This window comes from Trichoderma asperellum, chromosome 6, assembly GCF_020647865.1.
Source record: "Trichoderma asperellum chromosome 6, complete sequence".
NCBI classification, from domain to species: Eukaryota; Fungi; Ascomycota; class Sordariomycetes; order Hypocreales; family Hypocreaceae; genus Trichoderma; species Trichoderma asperellum.
The window spans coordinates 2,140,912-2,166,181 of record NC_089420.1 but is presented as its reverse complement, the minus strand read 5'-3'; the positions used below and the strand labels follow the sequence as shown (position 1 = coordinate 2,166,181).

Sequence of the window (25,270 nt, the reverse complement as noted above, 5' to 3'; positions counted from 1 at the left end):
AAACAATTATAATAAATTTTCTCTAATTTCATTTCTATAAATTATAGCTAAAACTATTCTGGAAATATGTTTTAAATTAGCAGTCGCTTTCTTAAACCGTAGGCTAATTTAGAAGCTCGCATACGGGTTTAACTAACAACTAATAGTGGCTTTGGTATACAACGGAGTACGAGGTACTGCTTAGCATCAGTACTCTAGATTATAGGGGGGTATACTCCATGGGGACCGTGACTGCCAGGGTGCCTGTGTTCCTCTCCAGCGATGATCTGCACAGAGCATCGTCAATTGACCGGCTGGTCTTCGGCCTCGTTTTAACATCATAATCGGAGAGCCGAGTAGTCGACATACCATGTCTTCTCAGCAGAACAAGAGCGTGGCTAGCTCGCGCTTTGAGCTACTGCCTGCCTTGAACCTGAATTTTGGCAGCATCACCGACGGCACCGATATTCCTCCACCGCCGGAGTCCCCGACTGAGCCGACGATTACGCCGGCGAGGACGCCCAAAACCAGTGATGAGAGCATCGGCGGCAAAGAGGCGACTTCAACAACAGTAGCGGCCCAAAACAAAGTTGACACGACGATTCCCGAAGACGCGCCGCCAAGTCCTGTCATCTCGGGTCAACAGGGTAGAGTCCACCATTGGCGATGTTTTGCTACGTTTAATAACAATCCAACAGGAAGCGCCTTTCAAGATAACGGGCGCACCTTTGCCAATGTGTATCGCCCACAAAGCCAGAGCGGCTCCAGCTTCGCAGACTCGGAGAAGAAGCGAGCGAGCGGCTGGTTCAAGCGCCTAAGAACGGGAGAAAACCAGTCAAGGAGGCGCTCGAGTCTCTTAACCCTTGACCAGCCGCATATATCGACGACACCGAAGCCGAATTCCGATAAACCGCCTCCCAAGATTCCCAAGCTAGTACAGCTCGAGAGCGACAATGGCAGCTTTGGATCAGACTTATTTGATAACATTAAATAATAATTAGCATAACCTTCGACATAGACCTTTGTTTTACAGATGTGCTATTTTTCGCCTTTTGTTTCAGATTTATATATACATGGAATTTAAATCTCGCTGGCTTAATCTACAATTATTAATATAGCCAATACAATATCTCAGAATCGTTCAAATACATGTTGTTGAAGCCCGTCTTTAGTAACAGCTCCTCGGAATATTGGAGATTATGGAGCAGACTCGAAGGCATTGTTCTAAATTACACGCCTTAAACGCCCACTTTCTTGCTTACCCACTAACTTGGAATGTATCTGCCCACGTCAATAATCATAAGACTTTTGAATGTTTACATTGAGCTGCATTTGTGGAGCAATCCCTAGGTTGCGATACATTCGAGCTTAGGCGCGACTACGTGTGGGTGGGTATGCCTTAAACTTTTCTTAGAGAGAAAAGCGGACTTTTTATCCTCCGATACGTATCTCCCTATCGGATGACAACTTCTCATTCAGACCAGCCCAAGGTTTGAATTTGTCATTGTACTTTGCTGCCATCGATTCCATAAAATGGACCGCGACCGCGATGGCCGGAGCCGCAGGTAAGAATCGGCGCCTATTTATTCCATTGCTTTTCATGGACCGCATCTTTGGCTGGATGAACTGAGCGTGGCGCATTTGCTATCTTCGCAAATGCGCCACGCTCACTTTCGCACCCCAGATCTCAGTTCTCGGTGGAAAGCCTTGTTAAGCGCATGACTAATTTTCAATAGGTATGACGACGGTGAAGTCGTTAGATATGGAGCCGGAGAGTCTTGGAGACCAACCCCGCGGGAACGATCGCCCAGAAGACCGAGGAGCCCAGTGAGAGATAGAGCAAGAAGCCCGCCGCGTACTAGAAGTCCTCGCCCTCGAAGCCCTATAATTCCAGGATCTGATAGCTATGTGCCTGGGAGATATCCGCCGCGTAGGCGCTCTCGGAGTATAAACGATCGATACCGGCGCGATCGATCCAGAGACCGCGAAAGCCCCCGAAGGCGCGAGAGAAGCCGATCTCCCATGAGAAGATCACCACTGCCCCGCCGGAGCCCACCTAGAAGAGAGTCGCCAGCAAGAGATAACAGATACGACCGACCACGATCTCCGCGCCGGGATTGGGAGCGTGATAGGCCCAGAGATATAGACCGTGATCGAGATTGGGACCGTGAAAGAAATCGACCTAGGGAATGGGAGCGAGATATCGAGAGGCGCGATGATAGGTTTGTTATATGTAACCGCGTCTTATACTGGTATATTAGCTAACTCTGAATTACAGGAGATCACGCTCTCCCTTCGCTCGAGATCGCCGTCGCGAGAGGACGCCGCTAGGGAAAACAACGCCTATTGCTGTCCGTGGTGGTATTTACAGGCCTCGTTCGAGGTCACCCAATCGACGAGATGACAGATATCATTCATATAAGCGACACTCGCCGATGCGAGAACCGGGGCCCGCGTCTGCACTACCATCTCGACCTGCATCAGAGAGAGCGGATTCTCAGTCACAGTCGGCCAAAACTCGTTCCCCCACCACATTGGAAGGCTCCCCTCCTCACCGTGCTGCGACACCGGCTGCAGCTGTCAAAGACATCCAGCGACCCATTGCAAACGAAACTGCCTCTGGCCCTTCAAAATCCCCGCCACGTGGCCCTGCAGCATTACGGGCACCACCCAGTGGACCTGCTGCTGCTCGTGCAACTTCAACTTCAGCAACGATGCCTATTCCTCAGACGCAACGAATTCCCCAAACACCAAATGCGATGCCGCCTCACAGAACAGACACTACAAGTCCAACGAACCCGCCTTCAGGGCCCCGAGGCTACATCCCATTAAACAGGGGGGCTTCTTTCTCATCCCGTGGCGGGAGGGGAGGTTGGAATTCAGTACCATCTCGCCATTTATCTGGCCCACCACCAGTGTCAGCTGCGACAAGTGGTCCTTCTAATATTCCCACAGGCCCTCGAGCAACTGCTTCAAATGGGGCCGGCGCAGGGATACCTCCTACTCAACGACCTTTCAATCCACCCACGGGGCCCTCAGCTCAGCATGGCAGCGGGCAAAGACAGAGCCTTGCTCAAAGCTTGTTAGCGACGATGCCCCCCTTGTTCCCGGTGGGAAAACAGATCCGACTATGACACCCCTAATACTTGGTGTCACGAAAGAGATCGAAGGTCATTATAGGAAGCTGAAAGACGAAGAGGAAAAAATACGGGAGGAGCTACGTCTCAAGCAAGAGCGGCTCCGAAAGAGTCTCTATTCGTGGTCTAGACTTGAGCGAGATGCCAGGGCGTGGGAGATGAGAAGTGACCTGAGCGAGAAGAGCATGAAGAATTTGGCTGGTGAAGGCGTTGGCGGTGCAGCCTTTTAGACATAATTCTCCCCACAGGAATTTTAGCAGCTGGTATTTTTTTTTTAATGAAATGTTCGTCGAAGTAGAGTTATGCGTCTAGATTTTGCTGGCATATATTAATGACAGCCAGTAGCTACTATTGAGCACCTATCTATATGTATAAAGCGTGGTATTAGAAGAGGAATGATTAATAGAATAATTTATTAACAAAGACATGTTTTGTATGGATGGTACAAGAAATCTGGAGCAAGTTAAGTATTAAGTTTCCCTTTGCAGAGATGAAAGAGGAGATAAAAAAATACCAATCCGTTTCCATTTTAATAAGTCATCCTGAACTCCGCCGATTTTTGATGTCATCTATCCTGTCATTCCCACGCGCAGGATGAGATTCTAATTGCCCCTTTAACGCCAAACGCTCCCTTTAAACAACTATTCGTCAACCCCGGCGAGATGTCGCATCGCATGTTAAGGTTGTGGTCGTTTTTTATTTTTCAATTTGTTGATACGTATTAGATGGAGATGGGTGAAATATTCTCAAAATGCAATAGAAAAGTCGTGATCGTCGTCATCATCCCCGTCCCATTCTACGCCCGAAGACCCTTCGTTATCAGTAAGGAAGTCCTCCATGCTGTAAGGGAACTCCCTCGTTTTCTGATTATCGATTATGATGTTGACAGTATGGCAAAGTCCCTGGACTGCCAATTCTGGCTGTGGATCGGAAGATGAGCTTTGCTGCGTTTCGGCACCGGATAGCTCTGTGTTGTCAAACTCGTCTTCATCAGTATCTGGTTCTCGGTAGAGTGGCCTTCCAAGCCCTTGGCGTTGCGATGTGTTGTCTCTTCTGGGACGTCGGGGCAAGCCACGGACATGGGCCTCGATTCTATTACTTCTTCGTACAGGAGACCTCGGCGATCTAGATCGCTTCCTCTTGCGTGGTATAGCAGTACCGTGGGTGCTACTCATCTGCTCAGAAGTCACCGTATCGTGTGGATCCTCATCTGCTCGGAGAAATACCCGTTCAACCATATGTCTTAGCTTGTGTCGTAGCTCAGCGCGAGTTTGCCATGGGATATCAAGTGCGGTCTTGATCACTAGCTCACGCAAATTTGGCAAGCTCGCGGCATTATCAACAAGTGAGTGAATGAACGTATGCACGCTTTCTATGGACCAGTTGCGAATGTGTTCGATATCGATGACACGGATACTAGAGGGCCATGTTGGAATCTGATCGGGGAGAAGGGCGAAATCATACATGGGGTCCGCATCATTGAGGGAATCATGGTGTCTATAATAAGACATGCTCATGCGCAGCTCTTGCAGGCTGGGACACGCTTCAGCCAAAATTGTCAAGAAAGTAAGATTCAAGGACTGGTTGTGCATCAGGGTAAGAGTGCGGAGGCTGCTGCCATGAGTGAGGAGGAACGTCGCTAGATTCTCAGCATCAATTTCCCAGCAATTGATGAGTTCTAAGTGAATAAGATGTTTTGGTAGTAGAGAGAGGAGGCGGCTTGTCATGATGGTAGATGATTCAAAGACTAGATGTTTGAGGAAATTAAGTTGTGCAATGGCATTTCCGATAGCGTCAATAACCTCGCCGTCTTCAGCAGAGGTTTGTAGGTTTGCTTGAGGGTCATTGAGCGCCGACCCTGAAAGATTGAGCGAAGGGACTTGAAAATTCGTAAAGCTCAGTCGCGTAAGGTGAGCAAATGATGGCATTTGGTGGACTCGGATAATGTCATCGAAGTCTGCAACATAGCCGCCAAGCAAGCTTCCACTCCACTCCCAGCTCTTCAAGCTAATAGGAAGCAGTGCGCCACTAAGAGCTTCAGAACCCTCAGCCGGTGATTGGAGAGCAAGGAATATGTCCTCTGAATAGTTCCATCTGACATGTGTATCAAGCTCTCTGTAGGGCGGCTGTTCCGCAGGGTTAATAAATATCAATTCCTTGAGGCGAGTCAAGGGCCGGATAAGTTGAGAAGCTACTGCTTGAGACACGATTCGAACATTCAGGTGAAGGGACTCTATTTTCCTGCGGTAGTTGAAGAGGGTGTCTGTGGGGGGGCGTTCTAGCAATGCAACCAGTCGTTTCGCTTTGGAGGCGTGCCGTATTACTGGATGGCGGTAGATGGCTGTTAATGCCGGGTCTGATAATAATTTGCATGAGGTGGCAGCCTGGAGTAGCCAGTGTGTATTTGCTGCATCTGCGCCGCTTTCATCGCGAGTATGCAAGAAGACATCTACCCAAAACTGGTAGGGAATCCGGGGATCTGTCCAGTCTGGACCGCCGGTTGGGGATATTTGACCGAGACTCTCTAGTGCTGCTTGTCGCCGTTTGCTCGGCGAAGTTGTGTTGGCGACAGGGCGGCCTCTGTTACTAGCTTTGGCCCTAGAGGTAGTCTTCGAATCTAGGTGCCGTAGTGCTTGCGGGCTTGCTTTACTCCCATGCCCAGCTGCTATTCTAGTGCTCCTTCGTCGAGATGTATGCCGGGTAGGTGATCTGGAAACTTGATGGGATTCCAAAGAAGACCCAGACGCACTTGAATCTGGCTCTGAGGAATCGGCGGAAGTCTCGCGCGCTCTTGCAGAGGTGCGAGATGGATTGGCCCGAGACTGACGAGCTGGATTTCGTCGACTGCTATTTTGAGCCAAGGCTCGCTGCCCTGCGCTGCGTGTCAGCGGCATTGCACCACGTCGTTCACGGCGCTAGCTCTGGGGGCCTTAGTGAAGAGACTGTGCGCATGAGGAAGACACAGGGCTTCGATAGCCTGGGGCGATCTATTGTGCGACACTTTGTGAGCTTGCAGCAGCGCTCTGCTGTTTGGAGAAATGCTGGTTCGGGGCTGGTTGGAGCTGAACTTTTGTGTGGGAGGAGGAATGAGTAAGTATGAGGTAGCACTGCTTCGCTTGCGGCAGCATCGAAAGCATTGAGATGCATAAAGTTTCACGCAGGCGTGGCGGGGCCCAGTTCAACAGGTCCAAGTACTTTGTCATGTGATGAGTACTGTGTAGGCACTTGACGCGCAGCACATCAGTCCAGATGTACCTTGACAAACCGTCTTCAATAGCACTTGATGAGGCCCTATATAATGGGGCTTGGAAGCCGGGGATGAATACATACATGTACAGAGTACCTACGTAAGAAGGCCATATTCACGTCGAGTGGGTAAGGTGCTTCTCCCAGACATGATCCTAACGAGACCCTTGCAGTTATCCACCCACGTCAACTCCCGAGTCTGCAGTTACGCAGTACAGTACATGTACTTTGTACCCAAAGGGAAATACAAGCTTAGATGCGTCGATGAAACTAAGCCAAGTCTGGTACGTGTGAAGATTTGCAGATCCCAATGCTACGGAGCATGTACTTGCAGGTAAGCGATGGTCTTCAAAAATTATAGCTTGCAATAGAAGGTCTTATGAGATACCTACTTACTAGGTATGTATATACTATTCTCTTCATCACGCTTCACCACCGCTTATCACTGATGATACGCGACCACAGCATCGACCAAAAAGCCTTGCAGCGCTGCTTATTCAGATCCGAGTGTCCGATACGCAGCAGGCTGCTCTGTGACACCAGCAATATCTGCTTATTCTATTCACAGTCTTCCAAGTATTCCAGTCACGCACACATGCTCATTGGATGCAGGTATAATATACTGCCTATTGCGGAGAATCGGACCTTGCGTTAGCGCCATGCGATTCAGACTCCGCAGTGTGTGGTTGTTTTCTCAGTCTGCTGTGGAAAGTTTGTTGGTCGGCACTGCTGACAAGGAGAGATCTTCTACTGGCATCTCCACTTGTTCCTAGTGCCACCGCCGGATAGCTAAAATTGGTAGACAGACTTCTGTCGCTCTCTATCATCTCCTTCTCCTTTGTAGGACCTTAGGAGTGCGAAGTCCTGTGACATTTGGCTGATATTATTACTGCTAGCTGAAGCTGTGCACCGGACACGCCGACGGCTATGTGCATATAGTGCCCTCATGCTTGTAAGCGTGGGCTTTGCAAGTGTAGGTACATGGCTGCCCATAGCGCTAGCCACCGACAGTCTGGTACCCGCTACCAGGCGCTAGGCCACTGCTACGGCTGGTAGCTTCAGCGCCGCTTACAGCGAGGTCCGCTGGCGCTAGGCTTTTCCGGGGCCGCGATACAGCCGGGCAGGCCCTCTTGCCCAGGTCTCATCTACACGCGTCTGCTTGCTTTGTTCTGTCGCGCTGTCAAAGCCACTACAGTCTGCTGGCCGCATTCCCAGCATCTTCATTCCCGTCGCAAACTCTCGCACCGCCCCAATCCGTTCTCTCCTGTCTCCGGCCGCTGACTGCTGTTGTGTGCGAGGCGTGGAGCGACGGTTGATGCTTGGTTACACATTGCGGCGCATTCTCATCCCCCAGCGCCAGGCTTTCTCATCCATCTGGCCGCTTCCCTGGGTTGCCGCAGCGGCAACGAGGCGTGCGGGCTCATAATGCTCTAAAGCCAAGGGAGAGCTTCATTCACCGTCTTCGCCAGCACTGTTTGTTTTTTGTCTGCCTTGTCTCATCATACTTTGGGCTCACCCGCCGTCTCATAGACCTTTTTTCTCATGATTGGTTTCATCCCGCCATGACGGTGAAAACCAGGTGTCAGCGTCGAGCCCCCTTTCTTCATCGCAACTGGATCAAAGGCACCAGAGCCTTGAAGGACTCTGCAGCTATGGGCAACATAGTATCTTCACCAATTCATAAAGGATCACATCAAATCGACCATGAAAGGGGCCCGCCGTTGAAAAGGCGACGAGTTTCAACGCCCGACTCGTTTCCTGTTGACCATCTCATTGCCTCTCCACAGACTTCAGATTCCAAATCTGCCCTCCGTGTTGAGGTTCTCAAGATTTCCCATAAGGATTCAAAAAAGGTCAGATCTTATCACGGCCAAGCTCACCCCCACGAGGTTACGCACACCAAAGCTAGCTGCAGGATCACCATCTCTGAACTAACTTCTGGCTTCCGCCCCCGAGTTGTTCACTGCCAGAACCAGATTTGCGGCTTGACAACGTATAAAAATCCTGCTGGCCCTCACCGCGTCGCTCGTATCGACTTGCCCAAGCCCTTCTACATCCCCCAGGAAAGTATCCTGGTCAACCGAGTGGATGATGACAAATTCGACTTGGCAGACTCCTACGACATTGTAGTCGAATTAGAAGCTGCCCACGGCGAAAAATGGCCGCCGCTGGACTCGACTGATTTCGGCATTCCGCCCATGTCTCCTGAGGTCTCTCCCGTCTCCAGCAAATCATGGGTCTTGTCGAGCCGCTTTGACAAGCTTTTTGGTAGGCTCAAGGGTCCTGTGTCCTTATCTGCAGGATATTCGGAGAATGAGCCTCCCTTCTGCACCGATTATGTCATGGATGTTGACCTACGCTGGGCAGCCGGCTACAAAGCGTTGAAGCTCCTGGAGAAGGGATCGATGCCCTGCATCAACGCTATTGGTCCTGACACAGACTTGATGGACGATCTATTCGCTCCATCCATGAACAGAAGGGTCAATGGCATCAATGGTCATCACGTAGATGAGTCCTCCGCCGAAGTTGACGAAGAGGGCCTGGACGGCCCGGAAGGGGCACAAACTCCCTCGAGGTCTTTGAGAACTCGTGAAAAGAACAAGGTGTATAACTTGAAGGTTCTGAGTGACCAAGCTCAGGGCAGAGAGAAGAAACGTCGCGCGCGGGCTAATCACCTCACGGCGAATGAAGGCCGCGTTAGCTATCTCCTACCTTCTGACCAACCTGTCTGCCTAGACTATTACCGCTGCGTGAGTTGTGGAGCCTATCACCAAACTATGCAGCAGCTACAGGCACATCTACAGACTTTCCACCCCGCGTATAACTATGTGCTCGAAACGACGAGTCAGGGGCCGCAGTTCCGAGTCTCTAGTCGATGCGAGGCTATGGCTTCTCCCCTCAAGGAGTATGAGATAAAACCCCCCGTTAAACCATTCAACCTCGAGACATATCTTGTTGGCGACCAGTCGTGGATCTCATCTCGGCTTGGATCGGATACTATTGACGATGTCTTCACGTTTTCAAAGGACAAGAACACCTTTGACAGGCTCCCTTCCCAGTCGCCAGTAGCCACACAACCAAAATTTGGACAACGGCGCTTAGGGGGCCATCAAAACGAAAAGATCCTGGTGCCAAATATTAAGCAGGCCCTATTCGATCCTATCAGCAGAGCGCGATTAACTCCTGGCCAGGAGGTACCAAAGAGGATACTAGACAACACATGGCTGATCCAAAAGCACCGAGAAAGCACGAGCGACTTTTCTGATGTTACTCCCGCGGAAAAGGAGTATATCTGGGAGTGGGACGGCTATATCCTTCGCCAAAGCCTCACGTCTGCTGCCTATTTTCCCCGAGCTTGGTTGGGCTTTGTTCAAGAAAAGGCATCCTGGCTTGTTGCCGCTGAACAGCGTTTATTGGAGTTTGGTAAACATCTTAGCTTGCTTCGAGTTCGCGATATGCTTGAAGACAAAGTTATACGCGAAGCCTTTTCCTATATTAACGAAGCTAGAGCGAGGGTACAGCGAAATGGCAATAGTGAAGGGAGTGGTATGCAGGCCGAGGAAGTAGATCCAAAGCAGTCTCCGAGGGCTACCCAAATCCGCAAAGGTACAAATGGCTGTACCGTCTGCCAGCTGCCCGTGCTGGGGCCCAGAATGCTGGTCTGCGCAAACAAGGTATATTTTCATCTTATGCCCACATTTTGTCTGTTCTCGAACGTATACTTACCGCAGAAAACTGTAGCTCTGCCCTCACAGATTATACCACTCAGACTGTATACGGCGAGAAGCGGTTGTATCTGTTGATAAAAAACAAGGCTGGCTCTGCAATGCGTGTTTCGCGAGCAAATCGAATTAGGAAAAGAAAGCTGAAGATGGCACGCAAGCTGAATCGGATTCCTCAACTATAGGTCCCCCGGATGGCTCTGAGAGTCCTGACAGGGACTGCAACACTACAAGTTAAATAAATGATGAGTTAAATAAATAAAGATATGTATATCACCTAGCTGAAAACCTAGTCTTCCTTGGTATCCTCTGCTTCGTTCACGCGGGAGATTTATCGGGGAGGCTATTGACTCAAAGGCTCCAAGTTGATACGGAGAGCTTAAAGGCTTCTGAATCACTTGACTTGGGCAGACTACAACTTACTAAAGCGATAGACGATCTCAGAGAGTAGAGCTGATCTTTGGAATTAATGAGCTGGGTGGTCTAAGCGGTACGCCAGGCATCCTATCATCCAGATGTGATGGTAGCCAGCCGAGCTAAAGTTGGCCACGCGTGACATGATAGAAAGAGCGAAAATGTTTAATGGTATCAATGAAGCCTGATATTTTACTATAGATGAAACTTCCGCAAAAAAAAAAAAAAAAAAGAAAAAAAAATACTCCATATTTCCATATTCCATATTCCGTTTCTTCTCCTACTATTTTAATTTAATTAGAGCACAAAGTGTCATTCACCCTGCCGCCGTCATCCTTATTCCAATTTCCAACCAAACACGGCTATATATATGTGTGTTCCCGCAGTCGAGATGAGAGAGAGAGCACATTGCCCGGTCGTATTAAAATTTATATTTGCCCTCTCGCTTCTTCTCATTGAGCTCCTTCTCGGTACGCTGTCGCTTCCTCCTCTCTTCCTCAATCATTTGGCTCAGATCATCGTCATAGGCCCACCTTGCACCGATACCTTCTTCCTTCTGGCTGGCGTCATATTTGCTCCGCAGTTCATCTTTGCTGAGGCCACCGTGCTGATTTAGAGAGTCAACGTCGATTGCGACGTCAATGTCGCCAGGCTTCTTCCGCTTCCGAGAATCGTCATCTGCGCCAAGCACAGGCATACCAGCCGCGGCAGCGCGCTGAGCGGCATTGATATCGTACGCGCGGTCGCTGCCAAAGAAGCCCTCAGCACGGACCTGCCGCTCAGGCACCACTGTGTAAGCAGCGCGAGGAGCAGAGGACTCCTCGGTGTCGTATCCACGCCGCTCTTTGCGCAAGTCCATCTCGCCAGCAATCGATGTTTCGACGCCTTGTTGTGAATAGTCGGGATGTACCGTGCTGGCATAGCCTCCTGGTGTCTCGAGCCCGCTGGGAGTTTCGGTGCCGCCGGGGACATCCTCGTCCTCAGATTCTTCTTCCTCCTCCTCTTCCTCCTCTTCTTCAGACTCCTCTTCGCGAGGTTGTAATTCTCCCCATAGTGTTCGTTCCACAGAGTCTCCATTAGATAATTGAGGCTGGGCTGCCTGCGCTTGGCCAGTAGCACCGTTTGGCGCGGTGAGGCCAAAAACATCACCACCGTATAAGGGGCGGTTGAATTCGTCAACTGGGGGCTTACCCCAGCCACCAGGATGGAAGCCCCATGATCCGCCAGGAGGAGGCGGTGCGTTCAAACCTGGTATTCTTAAAGTAGGGTAGGACGGAGGGGTACCGAATCTTTGCTGGTTGATGAGCCAGGGAGGTGGTGCTCCGGGTGGCATGCCAAGCGCTTCTTTTGTCGCATCGCTCAACTCGCCAGAACGGAAGTGCTGATAGTCCACCTCGGTTTCCTTGCCCTCGTAATAGACTTCGCCAAATCGCGTCAGCTCAGGTTTCGTCTGGAAGCGGAAGAAAGCATCATAGAGCTTTTGATAATCGATATCTAATTTGCCCATCTTTGGCGCGACTCGTTCTCGCTGCTTCTGTTTCAAGGTTTGCTCTGCTTGTTTTTCCAATACTGCGTCACGCATCTCCGCAATACCCGTCTCGGCGATGAATTTGGGTAGCCGAAATGCTGACTTCTCAATTCCCCTTTTTGAAGACAAGTATTCTCGTTTCATTGCCCAGTGAGCCGGTACGGGAACGACGTTTCTCTGCGCCTTGACTTGCACCAAGAGTCGCGGATCTGAAGCTGAGACATCATGCCATTCGACCACTTCTGGGATGCTGACGAGCGCCTTGAGCTGGGCCACGGATAATTTATTCAATTGCTTCCGTTTCTTCTTTGATAATTTCTGCTGGCCGGATTCCTCCTCTTCATCGGGGATGTCATCATTGTCGCCGAAGAATACGTCTCCCTGGTTTCCGGCATTGGCCTCCTTGGCGATCTGATCCTCTACAAACGAAACACCAAACTTGTTGAAAATATCCCTGTATGCGGCAAACGCCGGGTCGTCGTCCAGCAGATCTTCTCGGATCGGGTCGCTAGTAACCGCGGAGGGCTTCGCTGAGTCGGTCGTACTTTTGGCATCGGCACCATCTTCAGGCGGTGGTGATGCATCTTTCTTCTCGGCAACTGGCCCATCAGCCTCTTCGGTTGGTTGAACCTGCACCAAGGTGAGAAACTGTGACGCGTACAAAAAAAAGAAAGAAAAGAGAAAATGGGCGAGGATGGGTAGAACGTACTTCTTCTGCCTTGACTTTCTTCTGCTCCTTCTTCTTCGCCCTCCGCATCTGGTTCTTGGTCATCTTTGGGGCCGCCATGGTGATGCCGAGCTGGACGAAAGACTGCTATTGGACTTGGCTGGGTTTGTCGACTGAGTAAGGAGCTGGAAAACAGCGTAGAGACCCGCGAGAGCGACGACGTATTGCTTCGGATCTCTTCCCATGCCGCGGCCAAGCTGGGAGAGGCGCTACAGAGATAACCGAGGCGCGACAGAGGCCGGACGGGATCGCTCAGGCAAGCAATGGGTGATGGCGCAGATGCTATGCGAGAGGTTGGCGGCCAAGCATGAGTTTGCAGTTGCGCTTTTGCTACCACGGAGCGCTAGCGGCAGCAGCTTTTCCGCCCAAGAAAATATCCCAGCGATTCGTGTCTGCCAAGCGCTGGCGCGTGGGCGCGGCTATCGGCTGAACCCCGGCTAATAGCGCCAGGTACCAGGATATCGCCGCCAAGAGATTCGCCAGCCGGGCGACTCCTTTTGTCTAGCCCGAAGCACTTCTGCGTTGCACCAAATCCGCGCGCTGTCGATCTCCTGTCCACTTTGAAGACGCAACGCTTTATTCCCTGCGCTGTGTCTTACTTGGCCCTTTTCTCCTCCCCTCCTTCACGGCTTTGTAGCGACAATTCTTTTTTTCTTTCTTATTTTTTTTTTCTTCCCTTCTTGCCATTGCCTAGAAGCTGTCCACTTTGCATGGCTTTGTGGTAATGGACCATTTACCGATCCACCCCTGTCTCTCCTTCTCAGCTCGTATTCCAGATGTCAATTGATGCAACGGCGTAACCCACCAGCACCGCCTCCACGTTGAACGTCGGCTCTCGATTTTGCAACCGCCAGCACCCGTCCACAAATCGTTCGAGAGCGCGCTCAGAGAACGACACCGATACCCGAGCGGCCATCTCCATATATTTTTATTGATTCGAGCCGCTGGAAATAGGACATCTCTACTTTGACCACGCCCAAAGGCAGCACAACCCACCGCCGCCGCGTAATGGAAAAGTTTCCGAGCCTTGCGACATCACCAGGTCTGGGCAACGAGTCTCCGAACGATGCCAATTCCCTCAACTCGCCGTCGATGGCCTTCAACGGCAACAACTTGAGTCCCAATGGCTATCCCGCGAGAAGCGCATGGTCTTCGTCTGGCCGCACCCACGGCCGCCAAAAGAGCCTCGGCGATGCGTTCCGAACGATTCGTGCCAGAAATGGCAGCATGAGCCAAAACGCCCACGAGATCGCCGATGCGCTACGAGCCCCAGTGTCCCCAAAGCTTGTCGTATGTCGCACCCTGCCTTGCGTATGATGGCCGAGGAAGTTAATCAAGTTAATTTTCTTCATCTGTAGATTCTCTGCTTGATGTGGTACACATCGTCTGCTCTGACGAATACGTCGTCAAAGTCCATCCTCAATGCCTTTAATATGCCCGCAACGTTGACCCTCATTCAATTTGCGTTTGTATCTTCTCTCTGCGTCTTTCTCTCCTGGCTGTCGGGCATCTTCCCCGTCCTTCGCACCAAGATCTCTGCGTTAAGACACCCCATCCGCGAGCCCAGCAGAGAAGTCATCATGACAACGCTACCCCTAGCTATGTTCCAGATCGGCGGCCATCTCCTCAGCTCGACCGCGACGGCTAAAATACCCGTTTCGCTTGTTCACACTATAAAGGGCCTTTCGCCGCTGTTTACCGTGCTTGCTTATAGACTGATTTATAACATCCGATACCCCACAGCTACCTACCTCTCCTTGATTCCTTTGACAATAGGAGTCATGTTGGCTTGTTCCAGCGAACGAAGCTACGGCGGCCAACTACTCGGTGTTTTGGAGGCGCTCCTGGCAACCCTCATTTTTGTAACGCAAAATATCTTCTCCAAAAAGCTGTTCAACGAAGCTGCCAAAGTCGAGTCCGAGGGCGGCAACGTCCAATCCAAGAAACTCGATAAGCTTAATTTGCTGTGCTACTCGTCCGGTATGGCCTTTGCGCTGACTATGCCGATTTGGTTTTGGACAGAGGGCATCACTCTTCTGAAAGACTTCCTCCATGACGGGTCAGTAGACCTCAGCGAGCTGCCCAATTCGATGGACCATGGCCGCCTGACGCTGGAATTCATCTTCAACGGCATTTTCCACTTTGGACAGAACATCATTGCCTTCATCCTACTCTCCATGGTTTCTCCAGTCACATACTCTGTCGCCAGTCTCATCAAGCGCGTTTTCGTCATCGTCATGGCCATCATCTGGTTCAGGAGCCCGACAACCTCCGTGCAGGCAGTGGGCATTGCTCTCACCTTCCTGGGTCTTTATCTCTACGACCGGACCAGCGAATCCAACAAAGCGGATCGAAGCGCGCGAATGATGTCGGAGTCCCGGAATGGAGCGCCTTTATTACCGCTCACCGAGGCGCCCGCGCAGACGGGTCGCTACCGTGCATCTCCTCAGCTGAGAAACGGTGCATTTCAGTCATAGAGGCGATGTTAGCTTCCTCCTCGGCGAAAAAAGGCTTACACAAAGAATGTTTATTTCAAAATCAAAGATTCAATCGATTAATGCAACTCAATGTCGGATGATATGGGATTCTCTATCTTGGCTATATAATGAGCAGGGAATTTTTTTTTTTTTTTTTTCCTTTATTTATATAAATACTGTTTCAATGTTTGTCAAGCCTACATTAATCCCTGCTTCCGGGGACTGGGCAGAATCAAGCAGCTATCAAATAGGAGAAGGGAAAACCCTTTAGACTAGCTGTTTTGAAATAGGTTTCGAGGGAAAAGGGGGAATGAGCATTAGAAGGGAAGGCGTATATAGAAATGGGCAGTTAGAGAAAATGCCCCAGGTGTAACAATATGAAGCAAACTGGTAACCTGATCTACAAGTTATATGTATGCATTGGTCACTTACTCACTCACTATACGTTTCATTGACACAACTTCTTGTTGAGGCATCTAGATATTCATTGGCCTATCTCTATCTACTAAGAATAACATGATTATGTTAAGCTGCTGCAGGGCCGAGTTTGATTGTGAATTATGTGAAAACACATTATGAATGATCCACACGCACGCTTTGATGACTCCGTTAACCCAAAAATGACAAAAACGAAAATACCATGGAAAATGTATATCTGTACCGCCAAACCCCCAATAAACTCCGTTTCACCTATGACAAGGCCGTGGATCCCATAAATTCGTAAATTGAATAACACGCTGCATGAGGTATACGTATTAAGACGACAGCGGCCTGCCGAGGAGAGTTCCTCAACATGGCCTCCAAATGTGTTGTACAACCCCCTTGGTCAGGAGGAAATGAAATAAAAATGATGGTTAATGCTTGAGATCGGTGGTTGAAATGCGACCCAGCGGTGTAAATTGTTCTGTCCCATTGGAGCAAGATCCAGGAGACAGACAACTCGGATCGAGCGGCCACACACGTCTCCAGAGGCGGTATGCCTATTCTTTGGGGTATATGATGTGGCCACCTATGTGGAATCTCTGATCTACAGAGCAAAGTAGACAATCCGAAGCCATTTTTTTTTTTGCATCGGCATTAATCATGTTGCGAGGAGGGGAAAGAAGTTTTGAGAAGTTCACCATCGTGGTGATTTAGTAAAACCCTCTAAGTCTCCATGTGTGGCACGTTGGAGCGGGTGTCGGACTACTCGGAAGAGTCCAATGTAGGGTGGGGGTTAGAAAGGAAGAGGATGGAGTAGTGCGTATGAAACTTTTGACACATATTGAAGTTCTTTAGAATGAGTGGTTGCTGGTGCTGAAGCTCGTCTCTCCGGATTCGGCTCCTGAGGATGTAGGTGTTGTTCTCCGGCTAGAGCTTTTGCGATTGAAACCCAGCTTTGCGCCCACCTTCTTCCAGCCTTTGTTATGCGCCGCTACGGCACGGTGAAAGCCCCCAGGCGACGTGTTAAAGGTCCATTCTGAGGTGGGTGGTGTTGTAGGGGGCGTCATGGGTTCTGTGACGGGGGAATTGGGATCGCTGTCGACCGTCAGAGCATCAAGCTCTGTGCCGCTTGAGACGGCTGTTCGGTCAGACGACGCCTTGGGTGATCCAAAAAGGAAGTCATGATGGCCGTCGGGCATGGTCGGGGCGACTGATTGCAAGAAGGGCACCAAGAGAGAATCGTTCATCAATTCATATATGATGCGTCCTGCGTCGGCAAGCTCGGAGGGGTGAGGAGGGTTGGGCCCATACGGCACGCGGAGGAGGCGATCTCGAACCTGAGCGGGAATGTTCACCTCGCGAGGGGCGCAGGGGACGATGTAGATCTGCATCAGTTTCTCCCACCAGGCGCAGACCTTTTCCCGATTTTCATCCGAGGCGGTCGCTTCGGAGAAGAACTGTTCGTAGAAGGCGGTATAACGCTGGGAATCAAGGGTAAACTCGAGCGTCTCCATGCAGTGGTTCTGCGAAAGGTAGGCCATGAAGGCAGTGAGGGTCCACGGCGGGGGGGCGGTATCGAGAAGGATCTCGTTGAGGGTTGGAGGGTGACCCGTCATGGTGTATCGGGGAGATGATGCTTCGGACGAGGAGGCGAAGCTGGTCGGGCGTGAGTACGGTGTAAGTGATGATTCATTGAAGTCTTCGAACGCAGACAAGGGCCGTGGCTGCTGTCTTGTGTTCGTAAACACGACTCCGAGGGTTTGTTGTCTTATCCTGGGCTTGACCATGCTATGCTGTTACACAAAAGTGACTACTTGCAATGTATGATCCCAATAGACTTTTGGCAAGAGCACTCGGAGTAGGCCCTTACCAAAAGAACTCTTGGGGGGGGAAACACGGCAATTGTAACGGCGATGTACAATGTATGATGCGATGCCGCGAAGCTGACAAGGGGAGACTCGGAGAGAGAGGGCACGCGGGGAACAGCCAATCAAGCAAATGGCCGTATATCGTGGTTGAGCATCCGAGAACGATGCAGTGACAGGTAATAAAGTAAAATCCCAAGCCCCAACTGATTCACAAATGCTGATGCTGCGCCGGATGAAAGCGGAGTAGCAGCAACTCAGCGATGAACCCAGGCCAACTCTATTAAAGACGGTCACGTAATCCGTCAGGATCCACAAGGGGGGATGAGCAAAGACGCAGAAACAGGACAGAAACACAAATGGATGGCTTCTAGTGCTGTACTGTGCGGTTCATAAACTGGGGCAGACGCTGAATCGAACAAGACTCGCAAACGTCGGTCATGAGAGAAGAGAAGAGGAGAGGAGGGGATGGATATCTGATGCAGGAGCTGGAGAATGGAGATGGCCGTGATTATGAAGCGAGGAAAGGCTCGACTCGACGAGAGTGAAGGAGCGACGGCGGTGAGGACGGATCGTCTATCTTGCGGCGTGCAGAGATTCAGACGCGAAGTATCCGGAAGCAGGGCAGAACAGATGGACGAGTGGCGGAAGATACATTTCTTTTGTACGGCCCATGCAGGCGATGGTACATCCCACCAGGGTGGATGAGGTGGCGGGGGCAGGAGGCACAGATGCACAGGCAGGTGGGGCAGGACAGGCGACTTCCCTAGTAGCCTTCCTTGGCTGCGAGCTAAATCAGCAGCGAGGCCTATCGGGGGATCGGGAGGCGTGATTCTGTGGCTCTTTCTTTTTTTCTCCGCCCCTTCTTTATTCCAGCTGAGCTTGGGGGGAGGCGAAAAAAGAGAGAGAAAAAAAAAATCTCAAATACTGCCGAGCCATACGTAGCATCGGCATCGCCTAGTTCGCATTTTCTCCCGAAATAATTTCTCCGTAGATCACTTAGTGAGTGACGGGACAGGCAACAAGGAAAAAAAAAAAAAAAAAAAAAAAAAAAGCCAGAGAGGAGAATTACAAGGAGTAGGCAAGTAAAGAGTTCCTGAATCAGCGCTGCTTGCAGCATTCGACCGAAAGCCGTCTTTAACCCTCTCAAGCTGCATGAAAGCGGAGGAAGCACAACCGCAATGGAGATCTCTTCCCAAAGTTGGACAGAAGGGCAGGCACGAGGCATGTACATGTACCAGGACGGAGCTCTTGCATGCCGTACCGGTACAGTCAGTCAATCAATTGCCCTGCAGCATGGCGGTACCTCGCAGTAGAATTCGCCGGGTGCTATTCCAAGTGCAGGTAGTGGTACTAGTTTTGCTTCAAGGGCTGATGTACCTCGGAACTAGTAGGTGGCATTCCTCGAAAATCTGATGATCATCGCCCCCTAGTGGCCAGTTTTTTTCCCGTTCGATCTATCTTCAGCCAAGAAAAGAAGTGGGCAGTGCCGAGGGAGATATCGACCGTCAGAGGAAAAAAAGGAAAAAAAGAAACAAAAAAGAGGCGACAGCCCACCCGAAAAAAGGGCCTGACGAAAAATGGCCGTAGCCCTGCGGGGTACCTGGCCGGTACTTGTTGACCGCTGGCAAACTGCGGGCGCTCCCTTACCAAGATGCGCTGCGCTTTCGTATAGGCAGGTAGTCATGTGGCTCCCAGGCCAAAAAGCCTGCGAAGGGGGGCAATGCATTGGCCGCACTGTCCACCGGCGTTAGCGGCTGCCGTGCCACCAGAGACACACTAGAAGCCCGCTGGAAGCTGGGCCAGCCGGCCAAACAGAGTCGCTAGCACCCGCCGACCTGGTTAGACGCAGCAGCACCAGTGCCGGCACTAGCAGCGCCTCGAACGCCGCACTGTGCGCACCGCCGCTGGATGCAGGCAGCGACTGGCCGCTAGAAAACCACTAGAAGGGAGCCTCAGCAAGCCGGCGATCCCTGCTTTCGCTCCCTGAAGGGCGCGCGGGTCCCCGCCTGCAGAGCGCGTCACCCGACATGATTGGGTGGCTTGTGGCTGTGCCGACTCGTCACACTGGCAGCTTTGGCATCTGGGAGGGGGCGCTTGAATCGAGCCATGACGATTCGACAATGCCGCCGCCGCCATGTCATAACGATGCAACATGCCGCTAGCAGCAGCGCCAGCACAGACCTGCTGCTAGGCATGTAGACTTGGTAGAGCAGAGTGCATTTTCATCGTCGGTGCTCTGATGCATTACAGCATGCTTGGTCAGAGCCCAGCGGTATCGGTATCCTGCTTTTGGGCCACATGTACGCAGCGCATAGGCCAGTTGCGCGAGCGCAGAATACAAAGGAACAGCATCCCTTGCGTCTCTTAGGCCAAGCCAGCATTGGCATCTTCAGGGCTGCTGCACGCCCGCACATACAAGTACGTACACCCAGCCGGCGTGCACGTCTGTCTCTCTTGTCTCTCCCGCCTCTCTCTCTCCGGTGATGCTGCCACGTAGGCAGGCAAACCCGCAACTGTCGCACAGCACAGGCCATCTTCCCCCCTCCGTGGGTCGAAGCAGGGAGGCCGAAGAAAAAAAGACCCTGACCTGAACACGAACGGCACAACTTGGATCCCTTTCCTCCCACGGCCAGCCCGACCGAAACCTGGGTCTGTCCTGTCCTGTCCTGTCGCACCGCCATACCTGCTTGTGCGAATGCGAACTACACCGCTCATGTTTGCATGCGCCATACATAGTACTGCCTGCTACCTATAGGGCCTGTTTCTGGGTGAAGCGCTTCCATTCTTTTAGGCCTACACCTCTCGTTCCATCTCGCCACGCCTGATGCCAAAGCCGATGTAATTATGGCACCTACCTACTGTAGTTAACGTCGTTAGTTCCCAACCTGTCATAATAAGCAGCGGGAGAAGACGGAATGCAGCGACAGCAAACTGGCCGTAAAGGACTTGGAAGCAGCAGGCTTTGTATTGTAGCGCTGACTGAGCCCTACCGTGTATAGATTGTTCCAACATACATGACACATGCAGCGCTGTGCACCTATCTTGGTATGTCGGAGCGACAATTTGTAAACTTTGCACTTTCGGGCGGCAGACCTAGCCAGTAGCGGCATGGTCCACGGCTGCTGAGTTAGGAAACACGATTGAGTCGATGGAATTTGTCAACAGCATGAGACAGTTACAGCATGTCACTTACATTGCACTAGGTAGCTGGCCTTGATCCAGCAAAACGACTCTGGCATAACAGGTACCTAAGGTAGTAGCATAACAGGTACCTAATGGAACATGAAGAAACGTTGCACTCCAGCGCAATCCAAGGTACTGCTACCTAGTAATACTACTACGTACGACGTTGACTCGATATAAATAGCTGCGGCTCATATTAGACTACCCCCACTAGGGCGAAGATCTCATAGTCGCGTACAAGAATAGGTAGATGATGAAAGAACTCGTCAAGCCCACATAAAGATAGAGGCATTTCTAATTGGCGGCCTTGTCTGGTGTCTATTTAGCGCATGTAGCGGCTCTTTATACACATAGAGCTGCTGCAACAAACGCAGATAGGCCGCTCTTATTGAAGGCCCTCCCTCGGCCCCAGACGGGAGCAATAAGTAGATATATGAGGTTAATATCGGGTTCAATGAAGAATCAGTGTTCCATTGAAAAAGAAAAAGGCTTTGAATAAGAAAGAAGAATCTAAGAACAACGATTCGAGCGAGAATAAAGAAGGTAGCGTCACCGCTTCAAGGTGAGAAGAGCAGCAGTGGAGTGATTGCCAAGTTGATGGCGTTGTCATAGTTTGGCAGAGCCATACGTTGGATAGGAATTGTCTAGGCCAAATGCGACCGACCACTTGGATCGATCATCCCATTCGAACGAAGCCACCTTGTCTGGTTGCGGCCCTTACATTGATTGAAACACAGGAGAAAGCCAGTTATATCAACGTTTGAATTAAGCTACACGAAACAGGTATCTAAGTATGTACCCAAGTTCTTTCCTTTCTCTTGGTATCTTTTCCTTTCCTTTCCAATTCCAAACAATGCTAGACTCGACTTTGCATATAACCATGCCTTTTCTGTGAAATCCAACGCCCAATCCTAAACAATGCTTGCTTGACCTTGCATATAACCATGCCATTTCTTTCCTTTCCAACTCCAAATTTAAAAAAAAAATGCTTGCTTGTCCTTGCAGATAACCATGCCATTTCGTTCCCTTTAACTCCCAATTAAACAATGCTTGCTTGTCCTTTCATAAAACCATATTTCCCTCTCTCATTTCCAACGCCCTGCATTATGCATTTCAATTCAGTGTTTCCAAAGGTCAAATTCCCCATTGAGTCCTCCATTCAGCAACATTCCGGCAATTCGTAGCCTCTGAAGAGGCATCTCTTCCACGCAGTAGCTTGCGACTGGGTCCAACCCCAAAGCCATGCAAATTCCATTGGTGATCACATGTACACCACAGTCGTAGCCGTTGTTTTGCTGAGGTGACTTCACCACCATCACCTCCCATTCCTGAGCAGTATACAAGTCGCCCAGGTAGTCTGATATCCACGCCAGCGCCATATCAGGATGAGATGAGCGCTTGTTGAATGAATCCAAGTGCATGACTTTTCGTTTCTGGGGCTGAAGCACCATGAGCGTCCAGTGATAGTCCTTGCAGATGGGAATTAGGACTGTGTCCATAAGTAAGAAGTTTTTAGGAGTGACGCCCATCCGGCGAAGGATAGACTGCGTCTGGCGGCCATTTGCCTTTTCGACTCGAGGCCAGAAAAATGAGTTCATGACAAGGCATTTGCGGCCTTGCTGTTTGTAGTCGGTGATGCCATTAACCAAGTTGATTTCCTTTTCAAGCCCGCCCAGTGCCCCGTTGACAATTTCGTCGTTAAGCCAGGTCTTAGCCGCAACTACAGTGACGAAATCGTGTTTTCGAAGAGGCGTTCCTTGGCAGGTTGTAGCCAACACTTCGGTGTCTGGTGCAAAAACCGTGTTGCTAGCCTTCTCGATCCATTCGTCGCTGAGAGGCGCCACGACAGGCTGTTGGGGTCCGTTGGCTGTTCGTTCCCGGAGTTTACGAAGCTTTTCTTGCTCAACATCGTGTGCTCGTAGAGCTTCTGCTTCTTTTCGTAGATTTCGAAGCTCGATTTCTGATTCCTCACTTATTTTCAGTGAGCTCAGTGATGGCATAGACATCAACTCGTCGATCTTATCGTAGGTTTTGTTTAGTGATTCATCGAAAGACACACGTTTTCCGGGACGCTGTGTGGGAAGCCCAGATAGGGAACATGTCGAGGGATTGAAAGAAAATGACGAGTCCAATGAAGGTGGGTTAAACTCAAATGAGGATTTCTCCGGGTCGCTTTCGTCGGCAATCTCTAGCCAAACGTCTGCCTCATTCTCAGGGGCCACTTCAGGGGTCACTTCAGGAGTGGCTTCATGAGTGATTTCAGGGAAGCTTCCAGGACATTTGTCGTCAATGACTGAAAATAGGACCTTGAGTCGCTCCCGATATTCAGCTGATGCCACGTAGCTTGGTACAGTTCGCCTATGAATAATGGCGCCCAAGTCCAAAACGATGCGATTCATGAAATCGGCAGGTACGTCAATGTTGTCGAATCCACAGGCGGCTAAAACGTTTGAAAGAATCTCAGGCAGATCCGGAAACGAGAAGAAGTCTCGAATTCTGTTCAGCATTTCCAGATCTTGTGGCGTGGGTTTTTCGTTCATGAATGATGGCGCAGTTGGCCACTGCTCTCGAAGGTCCATGATGCGGTCGATACAGTACACCTTGTCAAGGAACGCAATGCAGCGAATGCAGAACTCTTCGAAAGTGGCATTCAAAGGAAACAGTAGGCCACGGTTGTATAGCTGGAGCTGCTCCGGGTCAACCAATAAATGCATTCGAATGGGGTAGAGGCAGCCGTCAACGAGAGCCGGTTGTGTGGAGGTCATGGAGGATTTCCAGATAAACTCGAGCAGGGCGGCAAATTCGCTGTACTGTCGAATGAGATCGGCAAAGGCTTGCTTGTCGAGCCAGTGCAGTTCTTGACCACCATTGTCGGGAGTGGACAATCTGGAAGCTGAATTATCGAGAACAGGTTGAGAACCATTGGAAATGGAGCGAGAGGTATTGTCAATAGGGTGAGAGTCGCCAGAAATAGAACGAGAATTGCCGGAAATATAACGAGAATCATCAGAGATATAACGAGAATCATCGGAAGCAGAACGATAAGTACCGCTCATAGAGCGAGAAATATCGGCGGTGGGGCGAGAAGTATCGGCAATAGAACGAGAATTATCGTTCCCAGAGCGAGAAGTACCAGTAATAGAACGAGAAGTTTTCAAAATAGAACGAGAATTATCGGAAATAGAACGAGAATTATCGTTGACAGAGCGAGATTTATCGGTAACAGAACGAGAATTGCTGGAAGCAGAGCGAGAAGTACTGGTAGCGGAACGAGAATTACCGGAAGCAGAGCGAGTCGTGAGGAATCGGCGCTTGTCGAGGTTGGTAGGAAGAGGCTCATGTCTGCGGCGTTTGTTCGAAATGGAAATGCTTTCATCAGAAGCTTGAGCTTCGTAGCTGAACAGGGTGCTATATTGGTTGTAGACTAAAACAAAAAACAAAAAAAAGTAAGTAACGTCGAAAATCGCAGTCACGATTTCTCAAAATAGATAGATCACTTACCAAATCGGCCTAAGCCGGTAAAAGTGGCAAAGGCGATGAGGAGTGCCATTGCAAAGAGGAGAATAAATTGACAAGAAAACAGGATTAATTGGGAAGAAAATGCCTTCATCTAAACGCAGAAAAAAAAAAGGTCAGTAAGAGCAGATATCAAAGGCCAGGCTGTATATGGCGTACGAGATTCTTGTATTCTTGAAGGTCTTGAACGGGAAAGCGATCTGGAGACTTGGCCTTGGAGGCCAGAGGCTTCTTAATGACGAATCTGACGGTCGGATTATTCTCCGGGTCCGTCTTGCGATAGAGAAATCTGCGTGCGTGAGCCATTATGTCGAAAAAAAAAAAGCAGTCGAAACAAAGCAGTCGAAGCAAAGCAGGCGAAACAAGCAGGCGAAACAAGCGGGAAATGATGCATCAAAGGAAAGAGGCATTCTTACCAGAGGGGAGCTGCGCGTATATAAAGCCGGTCGTTCTGTAAGTTTGGCGACTCGTCAAGGGACCGATAGAGTTTCGAAGATGTAGAGTTTGGCGTAGATTCGCGATAAAGGTTAAGGTTAAGCTTATAGAGGGCCAAGCTTTGAGGCCGCGTTGATGGAAGGCGCTGAGTCGTCGCCAGCTGGAAGCCCATAATGGCGCTGAAGGTGCTGAAAGCGCCGAGTTTACAGGCGAGAGGTTGAAATAAATACCCGGCAGAACCTCGGATAATCCCCACTAAAATCGAGGCGCGCAGGGCACGGCCTGTGATTGGCCAACCTTAAATTGATTTACCTTTCCCCACTTCCGCCATGATATCAGCGCGGCAAAAATGAAGCCTCTCTGCATTTATGCGCGTGTCATTTGGATTGACGCGTCAATATTTTTTTGCCTAGGCTTTACTCTAATTTTATGCATCATATCTATTTGATAGGCGAGCAGAGAGAGTAGGGAGTACTGTAGGGTATAGCTTAATAAATAGAAGGACGTTACCATTGACAAGTTTATAGAAAATACCCATCTAGTATTTCTATGAGGCTACCTGTAGTACGATACAGCATTCCCAGCAAGCAAATATCTCTTCTCGCTATTACACAT

At 50.3% G+C, this 25,270-nt stretch overlaps 9 protein-coding genes across 9 annotated transcripts; 5 read left to right on the top strand and 4 right to left on the bottom strand.

Annotated features, from left to right (window-relative positions):
- The first annotated feature begins 152 nt into the window (after nt 1-152).
- On the top strand, nt 153-1,142 carry TrAFT101_010164 (uncharacterized protein). The gene is made up of 2 exons (XM_024901877.2): nt 153-626; nt 678-1,142. The coding sequence occupies exons 1-2, from the start codon at nt 350-352 to the stop codon at nt 971-973; spliced, it is 573 nt and encodes a 190-aa protein (XP_024760892.2). The 5' UTR covers nt 153-349; the 3' UTR covers nt 974-1,142.
- Nucleotides 1,143-1,394: 252 nt separating this feature from the next.
- Nucleotides 1,395-3,515, top strand: TrAFT101_010163 (uncharacterized protein). Its single transcript, XM_024909729.2, has 3 exons — nt 1,395-1,544; nt 1,716-2,201; nt 2,258-3,515. Exons 1-3 carry the CDS (start codon nt 1,513-1,515, stop codon nt 3,111-3,113), a joined length of 1,374 nt encoding a protein of 457 aa, XP_024760893.2. The 5' UTR covers nt 1,395-1,512; the 3' UTR covers nt 3,114-3,515.
- TrAFT101_010162 (uncharacterized protein) lies at nt 2,798-6,252 on the bottom strand. Its single transcript, XM_066128861.1, has one exon. It carries the CDS (start codon nt 6,008-6,010, stop codon nt 3,863-3,865), a length of 2,148 nt encoding a protein of 715 aa, XP_065984986.1. The 5' UTR covers nt 6,011-6,252; the 3' UTR covers nt 2,798-3,862.
- A 1,200-nt stretch (nt 6,253-7,452) lies between these two features.
- Nucleotides 7,453-10,712, top strand: TrAFT101_010161 (uncharacterized protein). Its single transcript, XM_024899972.2, has 2 exons — nt 7,453-10,036; nt 10,104-10,712. Exons 1-2 carry the CDS (start codon nt 7,925-7,927, stop codon nt 10,215-10,217), a joined length of 2,226 nt encoding a protein of 741 aa, XP_024760895.2. The 5' UTR covers nt 7,453-7,924; the 3' UTR covers nt 10,218-10,712.
- On the bottom strand, nt 10,679-13,070 carry TrAFT101_010160 (uncharacterized protein). The gene is made up of 2 exons (XM_024909730.2): nt 12,736-13,070; nt 10,679-12,656 (listed from the first exon to the last, which is right to left on the bottom strand). Exons 1-2 carry the CDS (start codon nt 12,811-12,813, stop codon nt 10,920-10,922), a joined length of 1,815 nt encoding a protein of 604 aa, XP_024760896.1. The 5' UTR covers nt 12,814-13,070; the 3' UTR covers nt 10,679-10,919.
- Nucleotides 13,071-13,427: 357 nt separating this feature from the next.
- On the top strand, nt 13,428-15,761 carry TrAFT101_010159 (uncharacterized protein). Its single transcript, XM_024900121.2, has 2 exons — nt 13,428-14,043; nt 14,112-15,761. The coding sequence occupies exons 1-2, from the start codon at nt 13,762-13,764 to the stop codon at nt 15,228-15,230; spliced, it is 1,401 nt and encodes a 466-aa protein (XP_024760897.2). The 5' UTR covers nt 13,428-13,761; the 3' UTR covers nt 15,231-15,761.
- A 743-nt stretch (nt 15,762-16,504) lies between these two features.
- On the bottom strand, nt 16,505-17,440 carry TrAFT101_010158 (uncharacterized protein; the record flags this gene model as incomplete). The annotated part of the gene is made up of 1 exon (XM_024899997.2): nt 16,505-17,440. One exon carries the CDS (start codon nt 17,438-17,440, stop codon nt 16,505-16,507), a length of 936 nt encoding a protein of 311 aa, XP_024760898.2.
- Nucleotides 17,441-18,003: 563 nt separating this feature from the next.
- Nucleotides 18,004-18,834, top strand: TrAFT101_010157 (uncharacterized protein; the record flags this gene model as incomplete). Its single annotated transcript, XM_066128860.1, has 2 exons — nt 18,004-18,346; nt 18,636-18,834. The coding sequence occupies exons 1-2, from the start codon at nt 18,192-18,194 to the stop codon at nt 18,832-18,834; spliced, it is 354 nt and encodes a 117-aa protein (XP_065984985.1). The 5' UTR covers nt 18,004-18,191.
- Nucleotides 18,835-21,447: 2,613 nt separating this feature from the next.
- TrAFT101_010156 (uncharacterized protein) lies at nt 21,448-24,819 on the bottom strand. Its single transcript, XM_024909731.2, has 4 exons — nt 24,637-24,819; nt 24,380-24,509; nt 24,206-24,314; nt 21,448-24,128 (listed from the first exon to the last, which is right to left on the bottom strand). Exons 3-4 carry the CDS (start codon nt 24,312-24,314, stop codon nt 21,823-21,825), a joined length of 2,415 nt encoding a protein of 804 aa, XP_024760899.2. The 5' UTR covers nt 24,380-24,509; nt 24,637-24,819; the 3' UTR covers nt 21,448-21,822.
- Between the last annotated feature and the right edge of the window lie 451 nt (nt 24,820-25,270).